Source organism: Stenella coeruleoalba (assembly GCF_951394435.1).
Source record: "Stenella coeruleoalba genome assembly, chromosome: 20".
NCBI lineage: Eukaryota > Metazoa > Chordata > Mammalia > Artiodactyla > Delphinidae > Stenella > Stenella coeruleoalba.
In genome coordinates, this window is record NC_137166.1 from 26,271,229 (window position 1) to 26,298,294 (window position 27,066).

At 43.0% G+C, this 27,066-nt stretch overlaps 2 protein-coding genes and 2 pseudogenes across 11 annotated transcripts in view; 1 reads left to right on the forward strand and 3 right to left on the reverse strand.

The window, feature by feature from the left end:
* Window positions 1-27,066, reverse strand: part of LOC307178258 (uncharacterized protein) — a 1,492,981-nt gene that overhangs the window by 1,253,239 nt on the left and 212,676 nt on the right. For 7 of the 8 annotated variants that reach the window (XR_013825158.1, XR_013825159.1, XM_079906244.1 and 4 more), the window contains exon 1: window positions 20,438-20,560. The exons of the other annotated variant lie outside the window; for it this stretch is intronic. The gene's annotated coding sequence lies outside the window, so the exon portion shown is untranslated. Of the gene's footprint in view, window positions 1-20,437; window positions 20,561-27,066 lie in introns of those variants that run through there. 8 annotated transcript variants of the gene reach the window in all.
* LOC307178257 (programmed cell death protein 5-like) lies at window positions 15,237-20,444 on the forward strand (annotated as a pseudogene). The gene has a single exon. The product of its transcript is annotated as a programmed cell death protein 5-like (transcript).
* Window positions 22,938-23,662, reverse strand: LOC307179284 (small nuclear ribonucleoprotein-associated protein B-like; annotated as a pseudogene). Its single transcript has one exon. The product of its transcript is annotated as a small nuclear ribonucleoprotein-associated protein B-like (transcript).
* On the reverse strand, window positions 23,843-24,064 carry LOC307178937 (SNRPN upstream reading frame protein-like; the record flags this gene model as incomplete). The annotated part of the gene is made up of 1 exon (XM_079907618.1): window positions 23,843-24,064. The coding sequence occupies one exon, from the start codon at window positions 24,062-24,064 to the stop codon at window positions 23,843-23,845; it is 222 nt and encodes a 73-aa protein (XP_079763744.1).

Consider the following 27,066-nt stretch of genomic DNA (forward strand, 5'->3'; position numbering starts at 1 on the left):
TGGTCCCTCCCACACTACCACCAGCTATGAAGGTCAAAGATAACACACTTGATATAATAGGGTTCAGCGCTCAATACAATGACAGAGGTGTTTCTCTACATGTGCTAGCCCAAAATGGCATTTGAGAGCAGAACAATTTTGCATTCAGTGTCCTCTACAATCAGTTTCTTGTTTTCCTTTTTCATTTACTAGAAGTAGTATGTTCCTACTTCTATAGCCTAATTCCTGTTTCTCTTATTTTACTGGAAGAGAAAAGTATACTTTTGTTTTGTCTAGGGTAACTTATTTACTACTAAAATACCATTCAACCTCTTGCTCCCTCAAGAGTCTATCAAAATAGATTTTGTCCACAATACCCAGAGCTAATACAATTATCCCAGGACTAGGAATGAGATGCACTAAAGGAAAGAAACTCATGACCTCCACCTTATGCAAACATCTTTCTTAACCACTCCTAAAGTTAGTCCCTATTCCTTCACCTCTTCCCTTCCATAAGAAATGTTTCTGATTATTTCATCAATACAGGTCACTCTGGTACAATGAAAAGAAGACAGCCTCTGGAATCAGATAGACCTGGGTTACAATGCTGGTTCTATGTTTTAATACTTTTGACTACACCATTAACTTCTCTGACCTCAAATTTCATGTGTGTAAACTGCTATGAAGAGATATTTTGAGGATTTAAGGGGCAATTATATGTAAGAACCTGGTACATCAGAAATGGAAGCTAAACTTTTGGTGGTGAGCAAAATATAAAATATAATGTTGTACACATGAAGCTTATATAATGTTACATAATGTTATAAACCAAATAATTATGATGTGTTCATTTTCCCTCTCCATCTTCTGGAGATGTAATGGAAAAAAGGCACATGCTTAATATCTCAAAGAACAGTAGGGGAGGGAGACCTTGATGCAAATCAGTATAAAAATTATGCTAAATAGGCCAGTAACTCATGTGCCTCTGTTTCTTTCCTTTATTCAGAAAGTATTTACTGGTTGTCTACTATACTCCAGGCACAAAGGATGACAGTAATCCAAACATTTAAAGTAATCCAAACATTTAAAGAAGAGAGTTCCAGAAAGTGGGGGCAGAGATAGGTATGAGGGCCCAGGGAGAGAAATATCTGATAAATTCAAAGATCAGGAAGCAAATTAACACAATTGCAATATGGTGAACCTGGGGAGTGGTAAGAAATGGCATTGAAACCAGGAAATCCTAGGCTATGGAAAATCTAATACAGTCCTTTCTCTCACACTCAACTGGTCATTTTCTTAAATTAACATGACTTTACTTTTTACGGAACTACATGATATGAATCTTGCTTTACTTCCAGATGATCCTGCCTCTACTGGCTACTTGTTACAGAGGTTTTTTGCTTTTTTTTTTTCCTACTGTTGCTACAGAGATTCTGACTTAAGTGCGTATCATAAACAAAATGTATGACTAAGGCATTTTAGACTTTTCAGATGACCAAATCTGGCAGGGTTGCAGAAAGGTTAAAAGCATAGCTTTCAGAATAGCAGCAGCCAAGTTTAGATCCCCAGCTGAGGCATGTACTGGCTCTGGGGCAGACAGCAAGCCTCTTCAATTCTCTAACCCTGTCTCCCCTTCCATAATGGAAGCAGATGGTTCTAAGAATTGAATTCTGCTCCAGTGCACCTAGCACAGCACCTAACACATAAGGGCCTAGCACAAGACACTGATATTATTAATATGTAGTATCACATTTCAAAATAAACATATCACTTGACTCTTTCTCTCCAAAACCAGAAGGTAAAGAATAGTCTATCTTATTAAGTTTAGTTTGTAACTGCCAACATGTTAACTGTGCCTTCTCTAAATTAGGTAAAATAATGACTTAATCAAACTGAATGAAGAGTTTCTGTTTTCATAAAGACTCATCTTACAGTAACAGGCATGATTCTAAAGAAAGTCATGCAGAAGACGGCGGAGGAGTAAGACGTGGAGATCACCTTCCTCCCCACAAATACGTCAAAAATACATCTACATGTGGAACAACTCCTACAGAACACCTACTGAACACCTACTGAACGCTGGCAGAAGACCTCAGACCTCCCAAAAGGCAAGAAACTCCTCACGTACCTGGGTAGGGCAAAGAAAAAAGAAAAAACAGAGACAAAAGAATAGGGATGTGACCTGCACCTTGGGGAGGGAGCTGTGAAGGAGGAAAAGTTTCCAAACACTAAGAAGCCCCTTCACTGGTGGAGACAGGGGGTGGGCGGGGCGGGGGGAGCTTTGGAGCCAAGGAGGAGAGCGCAGCAACAGGGGTGCAGAGGGCAAAGCACAGAGATTCCCACACAGTGGATTGGTGCCGACCAGCACTCACCAGCCAGAGAGGCCTGTCTGCTCACCCGCTGGGGCGGCTGGGGGCTGGGGGCTGGGAGCTGAGGCTCTGGCTTTGGAGTTGCTATGAGACTAGATATCAATTACAGGAAAAAATACTGTAAAAAAAACAAACACATGGAGGCTAAACAATACACTACTAAATAACCAAGAGATCACTGAAGAAATCAAAAAATACCTAGAAACAAATGACAATGAAAACACAATGACCCAAACCTATGGGATGCAGCAAAAGCAGTTCTAAGAGGGAAGTTTATAGCAATACAATCCTACCTCAAGAAATAAGAAACATCTCAAATAAACAACCTAACCTTACACCTAAAGCATTCAGAGAAAGAAGAACAAAAAAACCCCAAAGTTAGCAGAAGGAAAGAAATCGTCAGATCAGAAATAAATGAAAAAGAAATGAAGGAAACAACAGCAAAGACCAATAAAAGTAAAAGCTGGTTCTTTGAGAAGATAAACAAAATTGATAAACCATTAGCCAGACTCATCAAGAAAAAAAAGGGGAGAAGACTCAAATCAACAGAATTAGAAATGAAAAAGGAGAAGTAACAACTGACACTGCAGAAATAGAAAGGATCATGAGAGATTACTACAAGCAACTATATGCCAATAAAATGGACAACTTGGAATAGATGGACAAATTCTTAGAAAAGCACAACCTTCCAAGACTGAACCAGGAAAAAATAGAAAATATGAACAGACCAATCACAAGCACTGAAATTGAAACTGTGATTAAAAGTCTTCCAACAGGGCTTCCCTGGTGGCACAGTGGTTGAGAGTCCGCCTGCCGATGCAGGGGATGCGGGTTCGTGCCCCGGTCCGGGAGGATCCCACATGCCGCGGAGCGGCTAGGCCCGTGAGCCATGGCTGCTGAGCCTGCGCGTCCAGAGCCTGTGCTCTGTGATGGGAGAGGCCACAACAGTGAGACGCCCGTGTACCACCAAAAAAAAAAAAAAAAAAAAATCTTCCAACAAACAAAAGCCCAGGACCAGATGGATTCACAGGAGAATTCTATCAAACGTTGAGAGAGGTGCTAACAACAAACAACCCAATCAAAAAATGGGCAAAAGACCTAAACAGACATTTCTCTAAAGAAGACATACAGATGGCCAAGAAGCACATGAAAAGCTGCTCAACATCACTGATTATTAGAGAAATGCAAATCAAAACTACAGTGAGGTATCACCTCACACCACTTAGAATGGGCATCATCAGAAAATCTACAAACAACAAATGCTGGAGAGGGTGTGCAGAAAAAGGAACCCTCTTACGCTGTTGGTAGGAATGTAAATTGATACAGCCACTATGGAGAACAGTATGGAAGTGCCTTAAAAAACTAAAAATAGAATTACCATATGACCCAGCAATCCCACTACTGGGCATATACCCTGAGAAAACCATAATTCAAAAAGAGGCATGTACCACAATGTTGACTGCAGCTCTATTTACAACAGCCAGGATATGGAAGCAACCTAAGTGTCCATCGACAGATGGATGAAGAAGATGTGGCACATATATACAATGGAATATTACTCAGCCATAAAAAGAAATGAAATTGAGTTATTTGTAGTGAAGTGGATGGACCTAGAGTCTGTCATACAGAGTGAAGTAAGTCAGAAAGAGAAAAACAAATACCATATGCTAACACATATATATGGAATCTAAAAAAAAAAAAAAGGTACTGATGAACCTAGGGGCAGGACAGGAATAAAGACACAGACATAGAGAATGGACTTGAGGACACGGGGAAGGGGGAAGGTAAGCTTGGACAAAATGAGAGAGTGGCATGGACATATATACACTACCAAATGTAAAACAGATAGCTAGTGGGAAGCAGCCACATAGCACAGGGAGATCAGTTCTGTGCTTTGTGTCCACCTAGAAGGTTGGGATAGGGAGGGTGGTAGGGACACGCAAGAGGGAGGAGATATGGGGATGTATGTATATGTATAGCTGATTCACTTTGTTATACAGCAGAAACTAACACACCATTGTAAAGAAATTATACTCCAATAAAGATGCTAAAAAAAAAAAAAGTCATGCAGTTATCTTTCAGCAGAACAGCCTTGGGCTAGAATAGCTCTTGTGCGTTCATTTACTCATTCCTTCATTTACATATTCATTATCATGTGCAGGACCCTATGTCATGTGCTGGGCATAATACGGAAAGGAATAAGTCACACTTCTTATCCTCACAGTCTTACAGGTTTAAAAAACAGTAAACAAACATTTCTATTAAATTGGTTATGATACAAAAAAGCACAAAATGCCAAAAGAAGCATTTTAGAAGTGAAGATGGAGGTCATGACTTACATCACAGTAGGCTTTGGGAAAACCTTCCTGAAGGAAATCACACATGCACCAATCTTTTAAGGGTAATTATGAATTTATAAGATAATGAAAGGAGAAAGTGTCTTCTAGGTGGCCCTGGTTGGAGACCTATTTAGCGGATGAGTGGATCAAAGGGGCTCTTAGGGTTGTACTCAGAAGGCTTAGCATCAGTATAGCACTCACAGGCGGCATGCGAGGGGCAGCTCAGAACAGAGAACTAAGGTTGCCCATGGTGGTGGTAGTCTTCTCGTCTGCTGGGCTCAAATGTGGGTCCAGCAACTGAAGAGCTTCATGTGCTACCCATATGAAGACCAATCAATCAGCAAACTTCTGGAGAATCCAGCAATGCAGGATCATTCTAGCTCCTACCATGCTTAATTCTCTCTTTTATTTTGGAGGGTCCAGAATATAAGGCTGTCTCCTCTCCACTCAGTCCAAATATGAAGCAGAACCAAAATACTGGGAAGCCCCATTCTCTGGTTTTCTTTCTCCTTTTCATGCTGGGTTCCCTTTGAGGGACATTGCAAAGTCTCAGTGTAGATCACTCATCCTCTCTTCTTAAATGTAACTCATGAAACTGTGCCTCCTGATAAACTCAGGAGTATCAAGTTCAGCCAAGAGGTCTATGCCCTCAAGGAACATGTACTCCGTGTGGTTATGACTACACCCTGAAAGAGGCAACTGCTTCAGAGTCTCTGTTCTCATTGAGGGGGATCCTGCAACATTTCTCTTTGATTCTCAGATTATATTGTGTGTCTGGTAGGCTGTCTTGTCCCTCAGGCATTCAGGAAAACAGAACAAGAAGCACCTCAAATTGCACAGTTGCCCCTTCTAGCTTTAAAATTCAAGGAATCAAGATGGACCTCATTTCCCTAATCTTTACAAACAAATTCACAGAAGCCCTCCCTCCTGAAGACTTGTATAAGGCTGGTCTCTTAGTCATAAACCTGAGCATATGGCTTGTTAATATTAAAAAGAGGGGGAAAATTAAGTTATAACTAGCATTGGAAAGAAGACTAGCCTTGTTATTTCTTGGTTTATACCCGCATCTCACATCAACATGATGTGTCCTAGCCTACAGAACATACATACAATAGTTCATCTTCAGGCAGTACTTTTATTAGAGAACTTTTAAAAAAACAAGACAAGCCATCTCTTTCAAATGGGTTTCTTTCAAAGGAAACCCTAAATCATATTCTTAATTAACCCACATGATTCTATCATCCATTAATGTACCTAATTGAATTTTCCCAGGATGCAGGTTAATTGTAGAAAAGAAAATAAAGTTATACAAAATTAGTTGATGTCTCACTCTGCTGAGCATTTCTGATTACAGTATTTCTGATTCTTTTCCTAAGTTCTTTATATTAACTACCTGAACTAGCTCATCAGATAATGTGGTGGAGAATAATGGCTCCTCAAAGATGTCCACATCCTAATCTCCGAAACCTGCGAAAGTAAAAGAACTTTGTAGACATAATTAAGGATCTTGAGGTGAGAATATCATCCTAGATTATCTAGGTGGGCCCAATATAATCACAAGGACTTAAACCAAGCAGGACCCTGTGGGGCTCCTGGGCACGGAAGCCTTTCTGTCCCCAATTACTTGACTCCAGCCTCCATGACCTTCCCTGAGTTCCAAAGGGCAGATTCAAACAATTGCTAATCCAGGAAGGGAAGGGATGCAAAGACAAGGGATAGGCAGCCAGGAAACAATGGTGCAGCCTGGGGCACAGTCCTGGCTCCACCTCAAGGGATACAGGTAACAACGCCTTTAAGTTCTTTACCATATTAGAATTCTTCATACCAGAGAAAGATCACCTGAGGCTACATTAAAGGAACCAGAGAAGCTCATCAAGAAGATTACTGGGAGACCAGATTAGAGGACTGGAGGCCCTTCACACACCCTAATCTTATCAGAAACCCCACCCTTGAACAGTTGCTATAAAACCCCTCATCAAATCCTCCTGGATTGGGACACATAGTTTTTTGGGGCTGGAGCCCACTGTGTCCCCGTTTGCCTGGCAAAGCAATAAAGCTATTCTTTTCTACTTCACCCAATGTCTCCAAGATTTCAGTGGCACTACTGCACAGACGCCAAACTTGCAGCATCAGGATCATTATAAGACTGAGGCAGGAGGGAGGGGGAAAAGAGGAGTTGTTATTCAATGGGTATAGAGTTTCACTGTTCCAAGATGAAAAAGTTCTAGAGTTCTGTTGCAAAACAAATGTACATATAGTTAACACTTCTGTACACTTAAAAATAGTTAAGATGGTAAATTTTATGTTGTGTGGTTTTTACATAATAAAAAAAAAGGGAGTGGGGAGACAGGAGTGTTAAGAGAAGGCACTGTGACAACAGAGGCAGAGGTTGGAGTGATGTGGGGTTAGAAGCCAGGGAATATGGGCAGCCTCTCTAAGTTACAAAGGGCAAGGAATGGATTCTCTCCTAGAGTCTCCAAAAGAAACATAGCCTTGCCTACATCTTAATTTTAGCCTTGAAGACTCATTTTGGACTTCTGACCTCCAGAACATAAGATAATAAATTTGTATTGTTTTAAGCTAATAAGTTTGTAGTAATTTGTTGAGGCAGCAATAGGAAACTAATACAGACAATAATTCCTTCCATTTGCCCATTGGTTGACACCACTTTCATATATATTACACAATTTACTTTTATGATTTCCATTTTTCAGATAAGGAAACTGAGCTGTAGAGCACTGAATAGATGTGTCCAAGAACAAATGATGAGTTAAGGCTATAAGGCAAATGTGATTCCTTGTCCTTTCTCTTCAGTGTAGCGGCTGTCTGTGATAACAGGTCCCATTTCCATCAATTTTTGTACCGATACTTCTTTTCATTGCCATGTAACTCTCACAAGCTATAAAATGGTAGTAAGAGACATCTTGGCTCCTCTTTGTATACCTGTCATGATTTATAGGCTTTAAGGATATGCCCTCATAGCCCTTGTTATAGACTGACTGTTCACAGGCTGAAGACCTAACTCCCATTATGATGATTTTAAAAGGTAGGGCCTTTGGGAGATAATTAGATTTAGATGAAGTCATGAGGATGGGGCCCTCATGATGGGATTTGTGTCCTTATAAAAAGAGGAAGTGACACCAGAGCTCAGCCTTCTTTGATTGGCAACAATCTCCCCAGAGGATGGAGAGGTTCTTCACTGCTTGCCTTTATCCTAAGCAGACAAAGGTCAATTGACTGACCACCACACAACTAACTCTGGGTCAACACCTTAAATGACACTTTCCAGACAGAACAAACACAAGATTGGGGTTTTTTCCATACTTCATTTCATCTACTTTTCACAACGATCTGGTGAGGCAGGTACTCCAGGAATGCTGGATTGATTGATCAAGTAATCAATTGATTTTACTATTTTCACTACTTTAAGACAAACTGCTTTTTGAGAACATCAGATTCTTAGCTGCCTTCATATATCTATGGCTTATCCATCAGCATTAGCCACTTTTGTAAGTTTGAGACCTTACGTACTTCAGCCTTTATAGTTAAGAGTTGGAGGAATGGAAGGTATGTCTTGCAATTAAATTTTTACACCAGAATGGATTTGATTTTTGACATCAATGAACAAATTCATTTGTCTATCTCTGCACTGCAGGACTAGAAATCCATCATAATTATCTGCCAGCTGTTGGTTCACCCCAGTCATGATTTCTTATTCAAAAATGTTTCCTAACCTCCAGAAAGTCCTCACTGAATTTGTAGTTTGCAGGTATCTAAAAGGCTTATATTTTTAATGAATTCCTAATGTACTCACTCAAGCAAATGAGGAAATTATAACCATGGAACATTACATTTCAGACATTAATCATAATTGCTTAATAATACCAAACAAGGAGATTTTATTGCAAACTGAGACTTATTTAACTTCAGAATCAGAATAATTGTCACATTCGCACCTATTCTAAATGATACCACACATTCCAAATGCCTACATTAAACAGTTTAGTCATAAAGAAATATTTTGTCAGTTAATTTAATTGCATGGCATAATCGTTTCACCTATTTCTCTAAAAACATATTTTAATAAGAGAACTACAAGGAAGTTATAAAAATCTCACTTTCTCAATTGCTAGTAAAGGTCTCCGCTGAAAGCTGCCAGACAATTACACATTCGGGGGGTTTCTATAGTTCCTCAATGTATTTGTTATATATCATTAGTCACCAGTGAAGCCCTTCACTAATAGCAATACCCTTCAACAATAACCCCAGAGAATTTAACACTGATTGATGGCAGGTCACCTGGAACTGGTTGGCAGAATTTCCAATTTTCTGTTGGGAAATTGCTTATTTCTCCAAGTCTATTCCCATTTTTACAAGTGGACAGCGAGCTGAGATTATACATTATTATATGTCTAAATATAAAATTGTGATGGATGGTGTCACACATTTAAAAGAGTTAAGCATTTAATTTAAGATTTTAAAAGTTTAAAGAAGTTTAAAATGTATTTTTAATCTTCCTCAGAAATTCACGGGCTGATCCATATTGGGGGAAATACTAAGAGATTGCCTAAGGACTGTCATTTATATGGAGCATTATTATCATAAAATTACCCTTTTAGACTCTCATAGCAGTAGCACCATAACTTTCTTGTAAATACTATATCTAAAGATCTCAGGCTTATCAAAAGACTGAAGGGATAAATAGGTTCTTTTAGTAACAGTAGTAACATTAAATTTGCCAGAGAAAAGAGGAAAGTAAGCAACCAAAACTCAAAAGCCACATTAAATACAGAAGACAAAGTTTGCTATTTACATTAAACTATTATTTGTTTAAAAACATATACTAGGGGTCGATTTTAAAAGTGTGTATTTAGGATGCTAAAATATCATATATTGCAGTAATATTACTGTTTACCTTTGCACATAGAAACTCTACCAAATTCTTGAATTAAGCATTACGTCACTGGCTGCCTATATAAAGATATTAGAGGCAACAGGTAACAATCCAATGAAAAGTTTGAAATTTAGTCAATATGGCTCACTCCGGAGAGACAAACTAGCAAAACTCCCCAAATCTGCAATGCTCAACACAAGTGCGTAATTTATTTGAGGATTAAAAATGCCTTTATTACTTTAGAGTTTTTGTACACACACACACACACACACCCAAAAACTTGTTAAAAAATAGAAACAGAAAGAACAAAGTTTAAAAATGCATAGAAAACTCAAAGAAGAACAAATTAAACTGATTTCTCTCCACTCAGAAATAATTAACATTAACATTTTGTTTCTTTTTTCACATGCACATAAAAACACACAAAGATGCTACGTATATGCAAAGAGAGAGGGAGGAAGAGAGAGAATAATACTGGACAGTGAAGAGCCTGCTTTGCAAACTATACCTTTTCTTACACTCTATTATGAACATTTTACCACATTAAAAAATATATATACATATACTTATTTCTAAAAATGCCATTTTAAAGGCTGCATAGAGTTTCATTATATGGCTACCTAATGCACTGGTGAATAACCTACTGATGGACATTTAGCTTGTTTTGTTTATGCTATTTATCTGTTAAAGGATGATTTATGGAATATGTGTTCATTGCTCATATCTACCTTGTCCCAGATTGGGAATACAAAGTCTCTGTTCTCACAGAGCTTACATTTCTGGGACTGACGGATAAAGACAGACAAGAAAAACAATGCACACAAATAAATATAACAGCTGGTGATTAAGTCCTACAATAAAACTGTAATAATCATAATAAAGCAGGTTAAGAAGACAAAGAGTGACAAGAAGTGGTAGATGGTCTCTATGATAGGAAGACCTTCGAACAGGGATCTGAATGACGGTATGGCATCCGCCCAGTGGAAATCTGGGCGACAAGCCTTCCAGATACAGTAAAACAAGAGGTAGAAAAGGGAGTATGCTTGGCATGTTGATATAATAAAAAGGAGAAAAGCATAAAAAAAACCCAAAAAACTTCTGTGTCTGAATCTTTACACATATATCTTCAGAAAATATTCCCAGGAGTATATTTGTAAGGTCAAAAATATGTTCATCTTTTTTTGTTTTTTTTTTTTTGTGGTACGCAGGCCTCTCACTGTTGTGGCCTCTCCCGTTGCGGAGCACAGGCTCCGGATGCGCAGGCTCAGCGGCCATGGCTCACGGGCCCAGCCACTCCGCGGCATGTTTGATCTTCCCAGACCGGGGCACGAACCCGTGTCCCCTGCATCGGCAGGCGGACTCTCAACCACTGCGCCACCAGGGAAGCCCTATGTTCATCTTTTAATCAGAATTTTCTCAGTATCTTATGAAAGGAATTTTTTTTATTGAAATAGTTCTTTTAAAAACCCTCTATGTTATATCTCATTACTTAGTGAAGTATTAAGAATCTCTAAGAATTAGTACACTCCCAAGAATCTGCTATGTTTCTGTCATTTATACATACAAACAAGCCTATCATTTGACATCATTTAACAGTTGTTGGTGATAAATGTCAGCATGCCGTGATTTGCATGACAGCTATTTTGCATATGTTCCCTACCAGACTAGACCCTCACTGCACCACTGTATATGACAGCACTGCACATTCTAGAGATTCTGTAACTGCATGACTGATGTTGTATAACATTTCCTTTTTTTATATTCAACTCACTCCTTAAGTGGTGAGAATGATGACCATGTAGCACTTGCCTTTGTCTCCCCAGCATCCAGCATAAATGCCTACCATGAGGGAGATGCTCTATAGGTACCTTAGATGAATGAATCAACAAAAACATCCTCCTCTGTAATGGCCTATATGGGAAAAGAATCTAAAAGAGTGGATATGTGTACATGTATAACTGATTCACTTTGCTGTATACCTGAAACTAACACAACACTGTAAATCAACTATACTCCAATAAAAAAAAAACACTTCTGTGATATTATAAGTGAGATAAGGACTAGCTAATAGCCAAATAATAATTAATTAATTTTAAATAATCAATAAGTTGTCAAAACGTATCAACAACCGTCTGCCCCAGGAGGCTCTCTGTGATTTCTAGTGGCTCACTGGTCCCTTAAAGACTGCACATTTGACCCTTGAACAGCAGGGGCTTAGGGCACCGACCCTCTCACACAGTCAAAAATCCCTTATAATTTATAGCTGGCCATCAGTATACGTGGTACCTCTGTATCTCAGGTTCTGCATCTGCAGATTCAACCAGCCGGGGATTGTTTAGTACTGTAGTATTTACTATTAAAAAAAATCCATGGATAAGCAGATCCACGCAGTTCAAACTCAGGCTGTTCAAGGATCAACTGTATAGTGTCTTAAAAGTCTCTTATCTTAAAATCATTTTAATCCTATGTGCTAATCCCACAGTTCTAAGCATGCCTGATAGAACAGGAAACATAAAATACCTCGTAGCAATTACAAATCATTTGTGTACATATTGTTGAATGCTAATACAGGCCAGGCATTGAATTAGGAGCTAGAGATGATATACTGACATGGTTCATGTGGATGGGAGGAGACACCAGAGCACACAGTTCCAGGAATGTGATACTTCTCCCTCTAGTTTTAGAGAGACACGGTTTTGCTGTTGTTGTCTGTTTTGCATCTGGTTGGTGTGTAAAAAACCAAAGTTAAATTTACTGTCTCACATAAACACTAAACTGGCCAAGTGAACAGGAGGGCCTGGTCTAACTCCTGCCAACCTTTTCCATTTTCTCGGACACTCCTCACCCTTCACTCACTGACTTATTAAAACTAAGACAAGCCAAGCCCTTTCCAGTCTCAGGACCTTGGAATGGTTATCTTCTGTGTTCATGCTCTGAGCAATCCACTCCTGGCTTTTCAATGTGACTGGTCCCTGGTCCTTAAGGCCCCACCATCAAAGTCTCCTTCTCAGAGACACTGACCAGCTACATCAAATGTCACCCCTCCCCAGTACTTGGTTATTTATCCTTCACATAACCTACTTCATTTCCTTCATAATTCTTACAACTAGTGTGATGATTCTGTCACCGGCAAAGCCCATTAACAATTCCCGGGAGATAAAAACAGAAGCTGGGTAATAAAATAAAGTCAAACCATTTTTTTTCCTTTGTACTCATAGGGTGCCCCACGCAGAGGCCTAGCATCCGGCACTTCAGACCAGAGTTCCCTGTGCAGAATGGCTATGCCCATCACCTCAGCTCAGCAGAAGTGCTGTGACGACACCTCAATTCAACATGGCAACAGTGGGCCATGTGCAGAGATGCACTGCAATCTGGAGCCTCGAGCAGCACAGCTGCAGTCCACCCATAAGAACTCCACCCCCTCCCCGCTGAAGAGAACCCTGTAAAGCAGTCCTGCCACCAACGGCCTGCCCAGAAGAGTGTGTACTCAAAAAACACAAGCTTGCACCTCTCCCTTCTTTGATCAAAAAATAAAGCTTTCCTTTGCTTCTGAACCAAACTTAGTCTTAGTATTGGCTCCAATAACACCAGGCAGGAGAAAGGGTCAGTAACAAATTTAGGCAACCCAGGTGGGATGCACTGTGGCCTTTTCCCCTGCACCTATCCACTAGGCTCTGGGCTCACCCTAGCTCCAGTGGGAGGACAGCTGAGGCTTTGGGAGGTTCCTGTGAGGATGACTGACTCTGGTCTTTGGTCTTTGATAGAACAGCAGGAAGCCTAAGGCCGAATTCAGAGCAACTCTGCCCAGCAGCCTGATACCCAGTTGTGGTGTACACACAGGGTAGCCCCTAGAGTAATCTGGACGGCGCCCCCTTGAGGTGATCACACTGGGGCATCGGTGGTGATCAGAGACTGAAATTCACGTATGTCTGCCTGCTGCCTCTGGCTGGCCTTCCTGCGGTACCAGATGCCCGGGGATGGTGGGGATGAGAGGAAGCCCAGGCAGTCTTGCCTGTGGCCTCAGCAGTAGTGCTGTCCCCTTAATCCCAGTACAAGGCAGTAGGGGCTGCACCAGGACTTTTTGCCATCCTTGCCAACCTCAGGGGTCAACAGTACCATCCTCCCTAGTCACTTTCAGTTTGGTAAAGGAAAGTGGCCAAGAGGCGAGACCAGGAAGATGTCCAGGTATTGAGGACAGTCTGACAAAAAGGAACAAGGTCGCGCAATCTGAGTTCAGGAAAAGGCACTGCAGACGCCCAAGTGAGAAAGGGTCCCAAGGTAGGTACGCAACCGGTGACTTGATCTCTCTTCCAGTCAGTGCTAGCTCCTCTAAGTGGACTAGGGAGCGCTGCGAGCCACCCGCAAGACCAGGAACCCCATTATTAGGAAGCTCTTGAGCTGCTGACAAGAACAAGAAACACCCACCACTCGACCTCTTCTCCCTCGGCTGACAAGGCGACACTTGAGTGATTCTTTATCAACCAAGGTTCCCACAGGCTCTCCTCCCGGTATCAGCACAGAATCCCAGCTGCCCCAGCAATCTGGTGAATAACCTACAGGGATCCCTCAGGTCTTTAACTCTCACCCAGTGGGAAGTCTGAAAACTCCTCCTTTTCCGCCAAAAGGAGGAAAGAGAAGACCCCCACCTCAGAGAGCTATGCCACCCCCTAAGGAACCAAGGTGGTCAGGAACTAATGTCAGGAACTAAGCTACTCTGGCCCGGAGGATGTCCTGTCTAACCTCCTGTGGGATATCCTGACTGAGGAAGAACTATCTCAAGCATGGACCATTACAAATTCAAGGGGGACCCCCAGTTATATCAGAGTCCATGCCATTTGGATGCCCCTTATTTGGGCCTTTTTAGGACTCCATTAACAGTTTGGTGCTGGTTCCAAATTTCAGAAATCTTGTTTGGGTCAAACCTTGTGACAATTCTGTGCCAACAAATCACTCTAACTGCCTTCTCAGTAGCTGGAAACAAATTCAAGTCAGAACATCTAAGGTACGGGGAACCAAATATCTACCATACCGAAGGACAGCCCAGTAGGGTGCCTCCTGCAGAACTGGCAGTTTTTCAGGTATGACCTCCTGACCCCAAAACATTTAAGCTTCCTATATGATACAGCCTGGCCCCAATACCAGCTGGGAGATGGGGAAAGTTGTCCCGTCCACAGATCTCTAAATTACACTATTTTACAATTGGACCTGCTATGCCAGAGACAAAAGAAATGGGGTGAAACTCCCTATGTCCGGTTATTTTTTTATGGCCTTATATCAGAACAAAGGCCTTCAAAAGGCATGTGGGCTCTCCTCCGCTGACATGTCCTTGACCCTCCCCTGAGGACCTCCTTGATCTCTTCCCTAACCCTCCTCCTACTGCTCCCTCCCTGCCCTCTTCCTTCATATGTCCCCATTGGGGCCACAGGCCTGAAGGGCCCCCTCCATGCCAGCCCCCTCCCTCCAGAATCCAGTCCAGAACTACACAATGCAGGACTAATTACCAGCCAGGGGCCAACACCCCACCAGGAAACGTACTCCCTTTTGAGGCAGGTCCTTGCTGGAGAAGGAGGGCTCTCATCCCATCCAGGTACACATCCCATTTACCACTTTGGATCTGTGTAGCTGGAAAAGTCATAGTAAGGGGTTGAAAGAAGATCCAGAGGGGTTCCTGAATCTGATTAGGGGAACGTTTCAGACCCATGACGCCACCTAGGCTGACATTCAGAGCCTCCTCAACGTACTCTTAATGGGGGAAGAAAAGGTCACAGTCTTTTCAAAAGCCTGAGAGGAGCAGACAGAACAGAAATCATGCAGGTCATGCTATTTTCAGACCAGGGAAGCAAGTGGTCCCAGATAATGAACCCAACTAGGACCACTGAGACCATGGAGAAGCGGGTGGAAGACAGAGACTGACTGTTATAAAAATATGATCCTAAAGGGAATCCAGGCAGCAGGAAAGAAACAAATTGGAATAAGGGAAATCAACCAGGAGCCAATGGAAAACCCTTCAGCATTCCTAGAGCGCCTCAGGGAATGTCTCTGAATCTATATGACCACTGACTGAGTCATTGGAAGGGAATGCAATCCTGAGGTCATATTTCATTTCCCAAAGCGTTCCTGACCTTAGGCTTAAACTTCAGAAATTAGAAATAGAACCAGATATTCCTACCTCTCACCTGGTCAAGGTTGCCTATTGGGTGTTTAATAACAGTGATACAGAGGAGAAAAAGAGGATAAAAAGGCACGGAGGCAAGTCCACCCACTGGCCGTTGCCCTCCAATGTCAACGGGGGGGCACGGGAATTTGGACTAACTGCCCACGGAGACTCTTAACTCCAGTGAGTGACCCCCAACCCCCACAGAGGGATAGCAAACCGAGGAAACAAGGACCCAATCAGTGTGCCATATGTAAACAAGAGGGACACTGGAAGGAAGAATGACCTCGCTGCCCCGGAAGGGGGGAGGAAATGGCAGATCCCAGCCACCACGCTCAAAGGCAGATGGTCCAAGCCAATGAAGAATAATGGGGTCAGGGGCTCCTAAGCTGGCACTTCAACTGAGCCCCCCGAGGAGTCCCAGCTGACAGTGGACATAGGGGAAAAGCCTGTCGAATTCTTAATCAACACTGGTGCCACTTACTCAGTTCTGAACACCAGATCAGGCAAACTCAGTCATAAGAGTTGTAAAATTATGGGGGTATCAGGGAAGGCCCAAGAAAAGGCATTCACAGAGCCATTAGAATGTAAATTGGATGAATACACACTCACCTATCCCTTCCTATATGTTCTTGAATGTGCTATACCCCTGCTAAAAAGAGATATCTTACATAAATTGGGGGATACTATCCACCTAATGGGAGACAAACTAGAGATTGGCATCCCCTAGAAAGGGGGTACAAGATGATAATGTTAACAGGTGAGGACAAACCTCCCCACACAGAGCAAGTCGACCTCCATGGAGTAAATCCCAAGGTATGAGCCTAGGGATGGGTAGGACAAGCTGGAGGAGCCAGTCCCATGATAGTTCATCAAAAACCAGGATACACACGGCCCAACAGAAAACAGTACCCTCTCCATCAGGAGGCCTTCTGGGCATTGCCCCTGTTATACAGGGCCTAACTGACCAGGACCTAATTAGACCATGCTAATAAGCCTGTCATACCACCCATTCTCCCTGTAAAGAAACCCAATGGGGAATATCAGGTGGTGCAGGACCTCAGGGCAGTCAATGAAGCCCCCAAGGATATACATCCAGTCCTCCCGAACCCCTACACCCTGCTGGCCACTGTATTTTCCCCAAGTCCTGGTATTCTGTATTCGATTTAAAAGATGACTTCTTCTGTATTCCATTAGCCCCAGACTCACAAGAAAGTTTTGCTTTTCAGTGGCAGGACCCAAACACGTAAAAAAACAATACTGCTGGACAGTCCTGCCCCAAAGGTTCAAAAATTCCCCCACCATCTTTGGAGAAACTTTAGCTAAAGACCTGAAAGATCGACATCTGGAGGAGGGAACCTTCCTCCACTATGTAGACAACATTCTGATCGCCAGGCTTATTAAGGAAGGCTCTGAACCATCCTGAAACACCTAGCCAATAAAGGATACGAGGTGTCCAAGAAAAAGGCTCAAACAGCACAAACTATGGTGACCCACTCAGGCTTCATTCTCACAGAAGGTCAGAGAAGCCTACCCCAGGAAAGGAAAGAAGCCATTTGCAGCCTCACCTCCTCCTAAAACTAGAAGACAACTTAAGGGTTTCCCGGGGATGGCCAGGTTTTGCCACATCTGGATCCCTAACTATGGTCCATTAGCTAGGCCTCTATATAAAAAGTTCAAAGGAAAGGATGATGATCGTTTTGAATGGAATTCAGAATGCGAAGGGGCCTTTCAAGAATTGAAAAAGCAATTACTTCAGGCCCCTGACCTAGCCTCCCCCCCCCCAGATTTAGTTAAACCCTTTGACCTTTACATTCATGAGAGAAGGAGGATCTCCTCGGGGTATTAGGTCAAAACCTGGGACCCTTACTCGGGTGGTTGCTTATTTCTCTAAACAATCAGGTCAAGCCACAAAGGGATGGCCTCCTTGCCTTCGGGCTGAGGAAGCTACTGCAGCCCTGATAAAGGAGGCTGAAAAGTTAATGTTTGGTCAGCCACTCACTATATGGACTCCACAGCAGATTCACGTTTTAGTAAGTTCTAAGGGAACAGAATGGCTATCCCCTGGAAGGTCGATTCAAGTTCAGACTATGCTTTTAGACAATCCAGTGGCTATCGTAATAACCTGTCACGCACTAAATCCTGCCACCCTGATACCCACAGAAATGGGGTCCCTGGAGCATGACTGTACAGAAACCACAGACGCCATCTATTCCAGTTGCCCCAAGCTAGGAAGTGAGCCTCTTCCAAATGCCAAAAAGGAATGGTTCGCAAACAGGAGCAGTTTTATGAAAGGGGGAGAAGTCTGGCAGGATACACTGTAACCTCCTGGACCCGAGTCACAGAAGCAAGAGGGCTACCCTCCAGGGACTTCTGTCCAAAAGCCTTGGAGCTCAGGACTGGGAGGATCTTCAATGTTTACACAGATTCCCAGTACGCATATGCCATCCTCCATGCACATAGGGCTATTTGGAAGGAAAGAGGTATGCTTACTGCGGAGAAAAAACATCTGGAACGTGGCTTAAGCATACTGAAGCTCTCAGAAGTAGTACAGCTTCCCAGAGGTCTCTCTGGGTGGGCTGGAGCGTGGCCGCGGCTGCTCACTCCAGACGGCCACACCATGGCGGAGGAGGAGCTTGAGGTGCTGAGGAAGCACAGGCGGGCCGAGCTGCAGGCGAAGCACAGGGACCCTGGCCGTGTAGCACAACGGAAGCAAAGCAAAGGGAAGCAGAAATGAGAAACAGTGCCTTAGCCCAAGTTCTGGATCAGTCAGCCCGGGCCCGATTAAGTAACTTAGCACTTGTAAAGCCTGAGAAAACTAAAGCAGTAGAGAATTGCCTTATACAGATGGCACGGTATGGACAACTAAGTGGGAAGGTATCAGAACAAGGTTTAATAGAAATCCTCGAAAAGGTAAGCCAACAAACAGAAAAGAAAACAACAGTTAAATTCAACAGAAGAAAAGTAATGGACTCTGATGAAGATGACGATTATTGAATTTAAGACGTCTAGACACTGGGACTTAATGGAGCAATTCTAGGATAGATAACACTTGGCAGAAGTTAAGATCTTGATGGGATGTTTACTTTGTTTATCGTCTATATGCCTTCTAAAAATAAACTTGTTATGCAAAATTAAAAAAAAAAAGTAGTACAGCTTCCAAAAAAGGTGGTAGTAACTCATCGTAGGGGTCGCCAAAAGGGGGATGCAGAGGGAAACAACAAGGCAGATGCGATTGCCAAAAGGGTGGCCAGAGAACTAGTAACTTGGCAACTACCCCTCATACCTCGAAGGCCAGATCCATCCAATTATTCCCCAATCTGCATAAAGGAAGAATCAGACAAAGTGCAAAAACAGGTCTTCATCAGAGATCTAGGAGGCCATGGGTGGCTAGTTAATGAACACGAGCCATACTTCTTTCCCCAACTGCAGCTTGTCAAGCCATCAGGGAGGCTCATCAAGAAACTCACTATGGGAGGGAGGCCCTATATAATTGGTTAGTTGAGGTCACGGTAACTCCTGGCATGAAAAGTATAATCAGTCAGATAGTTGAGACATGCTGCTCTTGCTAATATGTCGGCCATGTACCTTGACTTAACTGGTGTCCTTGTCACCCATGCCATGCGGCCCAGGCCCTGGGCGCAGAAACTGCTTTTATATAGAAGCTAGTTGTGTTCTATCAACAGGATGCCACAAAGGCCCACAACAAAACCAGACCAAACTGGCTAGATCCAAGGTAGCAGGCAAAGTAAACTAAAGGTCACCGCTTTTCTTCCCCTCATTTATCTGTTTCCATACCAACTCCTGAGAGCTGAACAACACCTGCCCAGATTCATTTCTGTGTTTGTTTCAAAAGTACCTGGTGTTTGGCAGAGATGTTTGCAGCAGTGCTTTGAGAGGTATATGTTTTGAGAGATACAGTGGTCAACCGCCCCAAACCGGCTCTGAATTGACCGCAGGAACGCACCTGCGCAGATGAAACCTGGAAATGTCTGCAAGTTACCTTTACTTCATTACCACACTAAGATCTCCACCCATACGAGCATTTGTACTCTGCTAGACACAGTCTGTGCATGTGCAAGAGGGCCTTGCGTGTGCAAGAGGGCCTGAGGGACTGCGCATACCCGGGCTGTTCCTGGAAATCTCTGTCCTTTTCCCCAGTTTCTGATGACGCACTTACCTCTCACCCCTTAAAAGTCCCCCACTTTCCTCCTTTCAGGAAGAAGGTGCCTTTAGAGCATGAGCTACCCTTCTCCATTCCCTGGCCATTGAATAAAAGCCTGTCTTGCTTGCGCTAAACTCAATTTCATTATTGGCAGCACGAACCTGAGGGGGAAAGAACACCCTGACCAAGCCGGGGGGACTTCGGTTCAGCTAGGACCCCAAGAGGGGAGCCTCACGTCTAATTCGGTGACATCCTCTGTCTCCAAAAGGTTAAACTGTCTCACTCAGGGATACGAACAGTTAGGGCCAAAGCCTGGTGACATACATAGCTAAAGGGAGCTGGGGAGTTCTGCTCCTCTTCCCCGGGTTATGACGACGCCCGAAATCAGGAGGCAGTAGTTACAGAAAATGACCCTGCGCCCTTCAGCGCCCCTCGAGAATGAAGAGCAGGACAAACGCCAGAGGAGGGATTTGCCACCGGTAAAGCCCATTAACAATTCCCAGGAAATAAAAATAAAGCTGGGTAATAGTGTCTTACCTTTTTTTTTTCACCTGCCCATAGGCTGCTATACGCAGAGGCCCTGTACTCAGCCCTTTGGACCAGAGTTCCTCGAGCCACACAGCTGCGCCCGACACCTCAGCTCCACAGCCCCGTGCACAGGGGCGGCGCACAGCACTGCGATTCAAGATGGAGGCGGCGAGCCCGCGGGCGGAGACGCTATGCGTGACACCGTGACCTGGAGCGTGAGCAACACGCCTGCGCCAGACTCGCGAGAACTCGGCCCCCCTCCCCGCTAGGAGAACCCTAGCAGCCCTGCCCACAGCCCATGGGGAGAGTGCGAGCTCGCACCTCTCCATTTTTTGATCAAAGAATAAAACTTTCCTTTGCTTCTGAACCGAACTCAGTATATCATTCTACTTGGCTCCAACGACACTGGGCTGGAGGACCCTGCTGGGGCCGAATTGAAAGGGTTGTTAACATTTTTGTTGATCAGTTTCTTGTTTACTTGTCGTCAGGTTCCCCCACTAGAATGTGAGCTCCAGTTACCACGTCTCTCCTGCTCAATTCAGTGCCCCAAACCGCACCTGCCCGATACGGGCACTCAGTAAATAATATAGTGAGAATAAAGTGAGAATAAAGATAATACTAAAAGAATGAGAGAATGCATGAGCAGACTTTGATTACAGACATCCCACGACAGACTAGTCTCCAAGGGTGACCTACAGCATGTAACTCGAACTACATTCCATAGAAAGAAGCAGGCCCTGGGAATTCCCTGCCGGTCCAGTGGTTAGGACCCCACACTTTCACTACCGAGGGCCGGTCGGGGAACTAAGATCCCGCAAGTGGAGCAGTGGCCAAAAAAAAAAAAAAGCATGCCCTGAAGTTCTTAATCCCTGATCTAGAGTTATCACATATTTGAGCACACACTCAACCTACTAAAATGAATGATACAGAATATGTGATGATATGCTTTTATGCAAAGTTAAATATAGGATAATATACACAACCATTTTCTTCCTTTCGAAACATCACAATTCATCATTCTCATCAGGGCAGGTATGCACCAAGCCCTGCTGGCAATGTGTTTCCAATTTCTTTATCCACCTCTCCTTTGCTGTACCACCATGCACTTGCTAACTACACAGTCCTCAGTATCATATTTAGGAGTTTAATTCTGGTAAGAAGTGGATGTTCCCTTTTTCTTTGGCAATTATGGCCAAGTTGCTGGTGCTCTGAGTAACTATTAGCATTGTAATTAGTCACGTAGATGTCTATTTTATTCAACGTATTCATTATCATTTGAAATTATTTATTTTGTCTCTCCAATAACATGTCAGCTGCATGACAACAGAAATCTTGTCATAATTGTTCTCCTTATATCCCTCTCCCCACCCCATCCCCAGTGCATAAAACACTACTAAACTCAACACTGGCACTTAATAAATTTTTGGATGAAAGTACAAATGATTGAATAAATGAATGAACCAATGAACTGTGTCTCACTGTTAGCTATGGATTTCATGTGTATGATGTCTTTCTATTCTTGTCTGTTTCATCAGCTTTAGCTGTACTGAGTTACCCATGTAAACACAGGCAGAATATAGAAACCTAGCTTCAGTCAATGGTCATTATTTCTAGAATAAATCCAAACTGAATGATGTTAATTTTGTGTCCCATGTTCCTCATACGCAAACTCAGTGAAGCAGATGCTGTCATTGCTCTGACACCATCTGCAGCTCCTTATATACCAAGGACTGCTTCTCTTCCTGATGATGTCTTGGAATATGATAACATGACAGTGCCTAGGAATTAATGCCTCAGAAGCAATCCTCAATTAATGAAGGGTAGAAGCTGACGGATAAAATCTAATGCTTCCCTGTCCTTCAGTGAAACAATGCTGAGGCATATTCTATACAGCATTTCCAGTGGCATTTGGAGCCCTGGTTGCCCATGGCAGACACCACTAATTAACAGAACTTATTTGGTTTTCCTCCCTTCCTTGACTGACTTCTCCACTCTCTCACAGAAGACATTGCCCTGGGATTGAATCCAAATCCTTGTCCCCAGGTCTCCTTTTGGGATGATACGAGGTAAGACATTGGGGAATAATGTAAGTATCTATCACATACAGTTGTTGAAAGGATTCACTGAGTTAATACAAGTAAAGTGATTAGAAGAGTGCCTGGGATGTAGTCTATGGTTCATAAATGTTATTTGTGAGTTGTTATCTAGTATTATTTGTCTCCTCTGACCTACTTCCCCTTAATTTTGCCAGTATTGGTTCTCTATTTGGGTCCACATCTTTCCTCTTGATAGTTGTCTCAATCCCCAATCAATCTCTGAAATTTCTAGATGAAGTTCATCTACCTCCATTTGAACCCACTTTTCTTTATTGCTCTATGCATTATTAGCTAATATTAATGCAGCAGAGGGGACAAAAGCTCACAAACACTACACACATTCCACAAGACGCGCTGCAGGAAAACAGTGACTAAGAAGGATCAATAGTATCCTAGGGTCTTGGTGGCCACATTCATGGTGGAGGTGGACCTCTTACTCCTGGGGGAGGGGGTCTCATTCCTGGAGGGGGCACGCCTATTGGAGTCCCTCAAGTAGGGGAAGCCTAATTGGTGGGCCCATGGGTGGTCCCGTACCAGGTGCAGGAGCCATAATTCCTGGAGGTAGGGTTGCTCAACCAACAGGTGTGGGGCAGTCCCCTGTCCTGGTGGATACTGAGCTGGGGCTCCAGCAGTGCTGGCAGTAGCAGCAGCTGCAGCAGCTGCTACAGTGCCTCTTCCCTGTAGGGTCATTACCTGTTGGGATGCCTCCCCCGCAACCCCTCGGCCAGGGCCTGCTAATCTAGCAGGAGCCTGGGGAATTGGAACACCGGGTGGAACACCTCTGCCAGCTGCTCTGCCAACCGCAGGGCCTCCTCCAGCTCCAGCAAGTGATATCCAAGCAATGCCAGTATCTTTGGGGGGTGGTCCCTCCACAGTCATGGAAACCAAGTTCTCCTGGCACAGCAACACCAGATCCAAAGCCCGCTTTTCTTCACGCTCTGGCTGCTTGGAATTCTTTGGCTTGATCTTCCTGAACTCATCACAATCACAGAGCATCAAGTTCGTATGCTTGTCAAAAGCCTTAAAGGTGCCAGTGAAGATCCAATCATCTTGCAGGACACATCTCACCCTGTAGTCAATGTGCTGCAGCATCTTGCTGCTCTTCCCCACAGTCATGATTGCTGCTCCACCAAATCCAATGCCCACAGGAAAGTTTCGGGATCCTTAAGACCTAAGGGAAGGCTACAGATTAAGGTATGTCGAAGGTTCTCCACCAAACAATGCAAGCTGGGGCAGAAGCTTCAAACAGTAGATAGAGCCTGTTTTTATTTTGTTTGTGTTCTCTTGAAATCAGCTACCTGGGTGTTCCAATACTGCTTTAACAACCTCTCGGTATCTCAGCTAAGAATGCCTGTCTCAGTTCTGCATGGAAATCCACCACAGGGACTTGCTGCTGCTGCTGCTGAGATGGCCTCGGGTACAGGTGACACGCCTGGCTGCTCAGTGAGGCTATCCTTCTATGTTTAACTTGGACTTCTACCTCTGGTACGTGCTGTTCAACAATCCACCTCAGGTGTAAATGGTCCCTGGCCCGCTCCATCACACCGCTGGCCTCAGAACAGAACAGAACAGGTCAGGCATCTCCAGCAGCCGCCCCACTCTGCACTGCTCCTGCCACAGCAGCACCATCCAATCACTCTGGCTCAGGCTGCACATAGGTGGCCACACCCCTGAACCCACTTTTGATAGCTGCCTTTCAACTTGCCTTTCTCTAGGTCATCCCCAACAGCTTCAGAGGTAGGAAAGTGAAACTCGACAGATCTGATTTAAAAGACTTACATCACTGCTGAGAAATAGCTGAGGACACTCAGGTTTTCCTGTTTGGCCATTTTCCCCCTGGAGAGATACATTGCTAAAGCAACCGCTAGGTGAGCATTTAAGAACAATTATAGTAGATCCAACTGACCAAGAATGTTGCTGGAAAGCTCATTGTCCTTTCTTACTGGTGTCAGTGCTCTGAATTTCTTGAGTTAATTTTCAGCTAAGATTTATTCTAGAACAATTCCAGAATGTCTGACTTTACAAAGCAGCTGTGTCAATTCCCTTAATGTGTTATGAGCTATGACTTCGCTATATAAAAACCCTTAGAATACAGTCAGGCAGTCACCTTTTTGATATTCATTTTTATCCTTTCTCCCAATGACTAAAGGCTATGAAACACTGTGAATATGCAATAAATACATCTTAATGGATTGGTATTAAAATTATAAAACAGTAAATTCTCTTTTGCATGTGGATATCTCTGTAACAACCAGATAATCTCTATTTAAACTAGCTGCCTCAAGAACCCTCCTACACTGTTGGTAGGAATGTATGTTGGTGTAGCTACTACAGAAAACAGTATGGAGGGTCCTCAGAAAACTAAAAGTAGAACTACCATATGATCCAGCAATCCCACTCCTGGGCATACACCTGGACAAAACTATAATTCAAAAAGATACATGTGGGCTTCCCTGGTGGCGCAGTGGTTGAGAGTCCGCCTGCCGATGCGGGGGACACGGGTTTATGCCCTGGTCTGGGAGGATCCCACATGCCGTGGAGCGGCTGGGCCCGTGAACCATGGCCGCTGGGCCTGCACGTCCGGAGCCTGTGCTCCGCAATGGGAGAGGCCACAACAGTGAGAGGCCTGCGTACCGCAAAAAAAAAAAAAAAAAAAAAAAAAAAAGATGCATGCACCCCTATGTTTACAGCAGCACTATTCCCAATAGCCAAACATGGAAACAACCTACATGTCCATCTACAGATGAATGGATAAAGAAGATGTGGTACATATATACAATGGAATACCACTCAGCCATGAAAAAGGATGAAATAATGCCATTTGCAGCAACATGGATGCAACTAGAAATTATCATGCTAAGTGAAGCAAGTCAGAAAGAGAAAGACAAATAACATGTGATATCACTTATATGTGGAGTGTAAAATATGGCAAAAATGAACCTATCTACAAAACATAAACAGACTCACAGTAAAAGAGAACACACTTGTGGTTGCCAAGGGAGTGGGGGGAGAGAGCGAGGGATGGACTGGGAGTTTGGGGTTAGTAGATGCAAACTATTACATTCAGAATGCATAAACAACAAGGTCCTACTGTATAGCACAGGGAACTGTATCTAATCTCCTGGGATAAAGGACAATGGAAAATAATATAAAAAAAGAATGTATATATGTGTATAACTGAGTCACTTCACTGTACAGCAGAAATTAGCACAACATGGTATATCAACTATACTTAAAAAATTAAAAATATTCTATCAAACATTTAGAGAAGAGCTAACACCTATCCTTATCAAACTTCCAAAATATAGCAGAAGGAGGAACACTCCCAAACTCATTCTACGAGGCCACCATCACCCTGATACCAAAACCAGACAAAGATGTCACAAAAAAAGAAAACTACAGGTCAATATCACTGATGAACATAGATGCAAAAATCTTCAACAAAAGGCTAGCAAACAGAATCCAACAGCACATTAAAAGGATCATACACCATGATCAAGTGGGGTTTATCCCAGGAATGTAAGGATACACCCATTTATGATTAAAAACCCTCCAGAAAGTAGGCATAGAGGGAACTTATGTCAACATAATAAAGGCCATATATGACAAACCCACAGCCAACATCGTTCTCAATGGTGAAAAACTGAAAACATTTCCTCTCAGATCCGGAACAACAAAAGGTTGCCCACTCTCACCACTATTATTCAAAAGTGTTTTGGAAGTCCTAGCCACTGCAATCAGAGAAGAAAAAGAAATAAAAGGAATCCAAATTGGAAAAGAAGAAGTAAAACTGTCACTGTTGGCAGATGATACTATACATAGGTAATCCTAAAGATGCTACCAGAAAACTACTAGAGCTAATCAATGAATTCAGTAAAGTAGCAGGATACAAAATTAATGCACAGAAATCTCTTGCATTCCTATACACTAATGATGAAAAATTGGAAAGAGAAAATAAGGAAACACTCCCATTTACCATGGCAACAAAAAGAATAAAATACCTAAGAATAAACCTCCTAAGGAGGCAAAAGACCTGTATGCAGAAAACTATAAGACACTGATGAAAGAAATTAAAGATGATACAAATAGATGGAGAGATATACCATGTTCTTGGATTGGAAGAATCAATATTGTGAAAATGACTATACTACCCAAAGCAATCTACAGATTCAATGCAATCCCTATCAAACTACCAATGACATTTTTCACAGAACTAGAACAAAAAATTTCACAATTTGTATGAAAACACAAAAGACCCCGAATAGCCAAAGCAATCTTGAGAAAGAAAAACAGAGCTGGAGGAATCAGGCTCCCTGACTTCAGACTATACTACAAAGCTACAGTAATCAAGATAATATGGTACTGGCACAAAAACAGACATATAGATCAATGGAACAGGATAGAAAGTTCACAGATAAACCCAGACACATATAGTCACCTTATTTTTGATAAAGGAGGCAAGAATACACAATGGAGAAAAGACAGCCTCTTCAATAAGTGGTGCTAGGAAAACTGGACAGCTACATGTACAAGAATGAAATT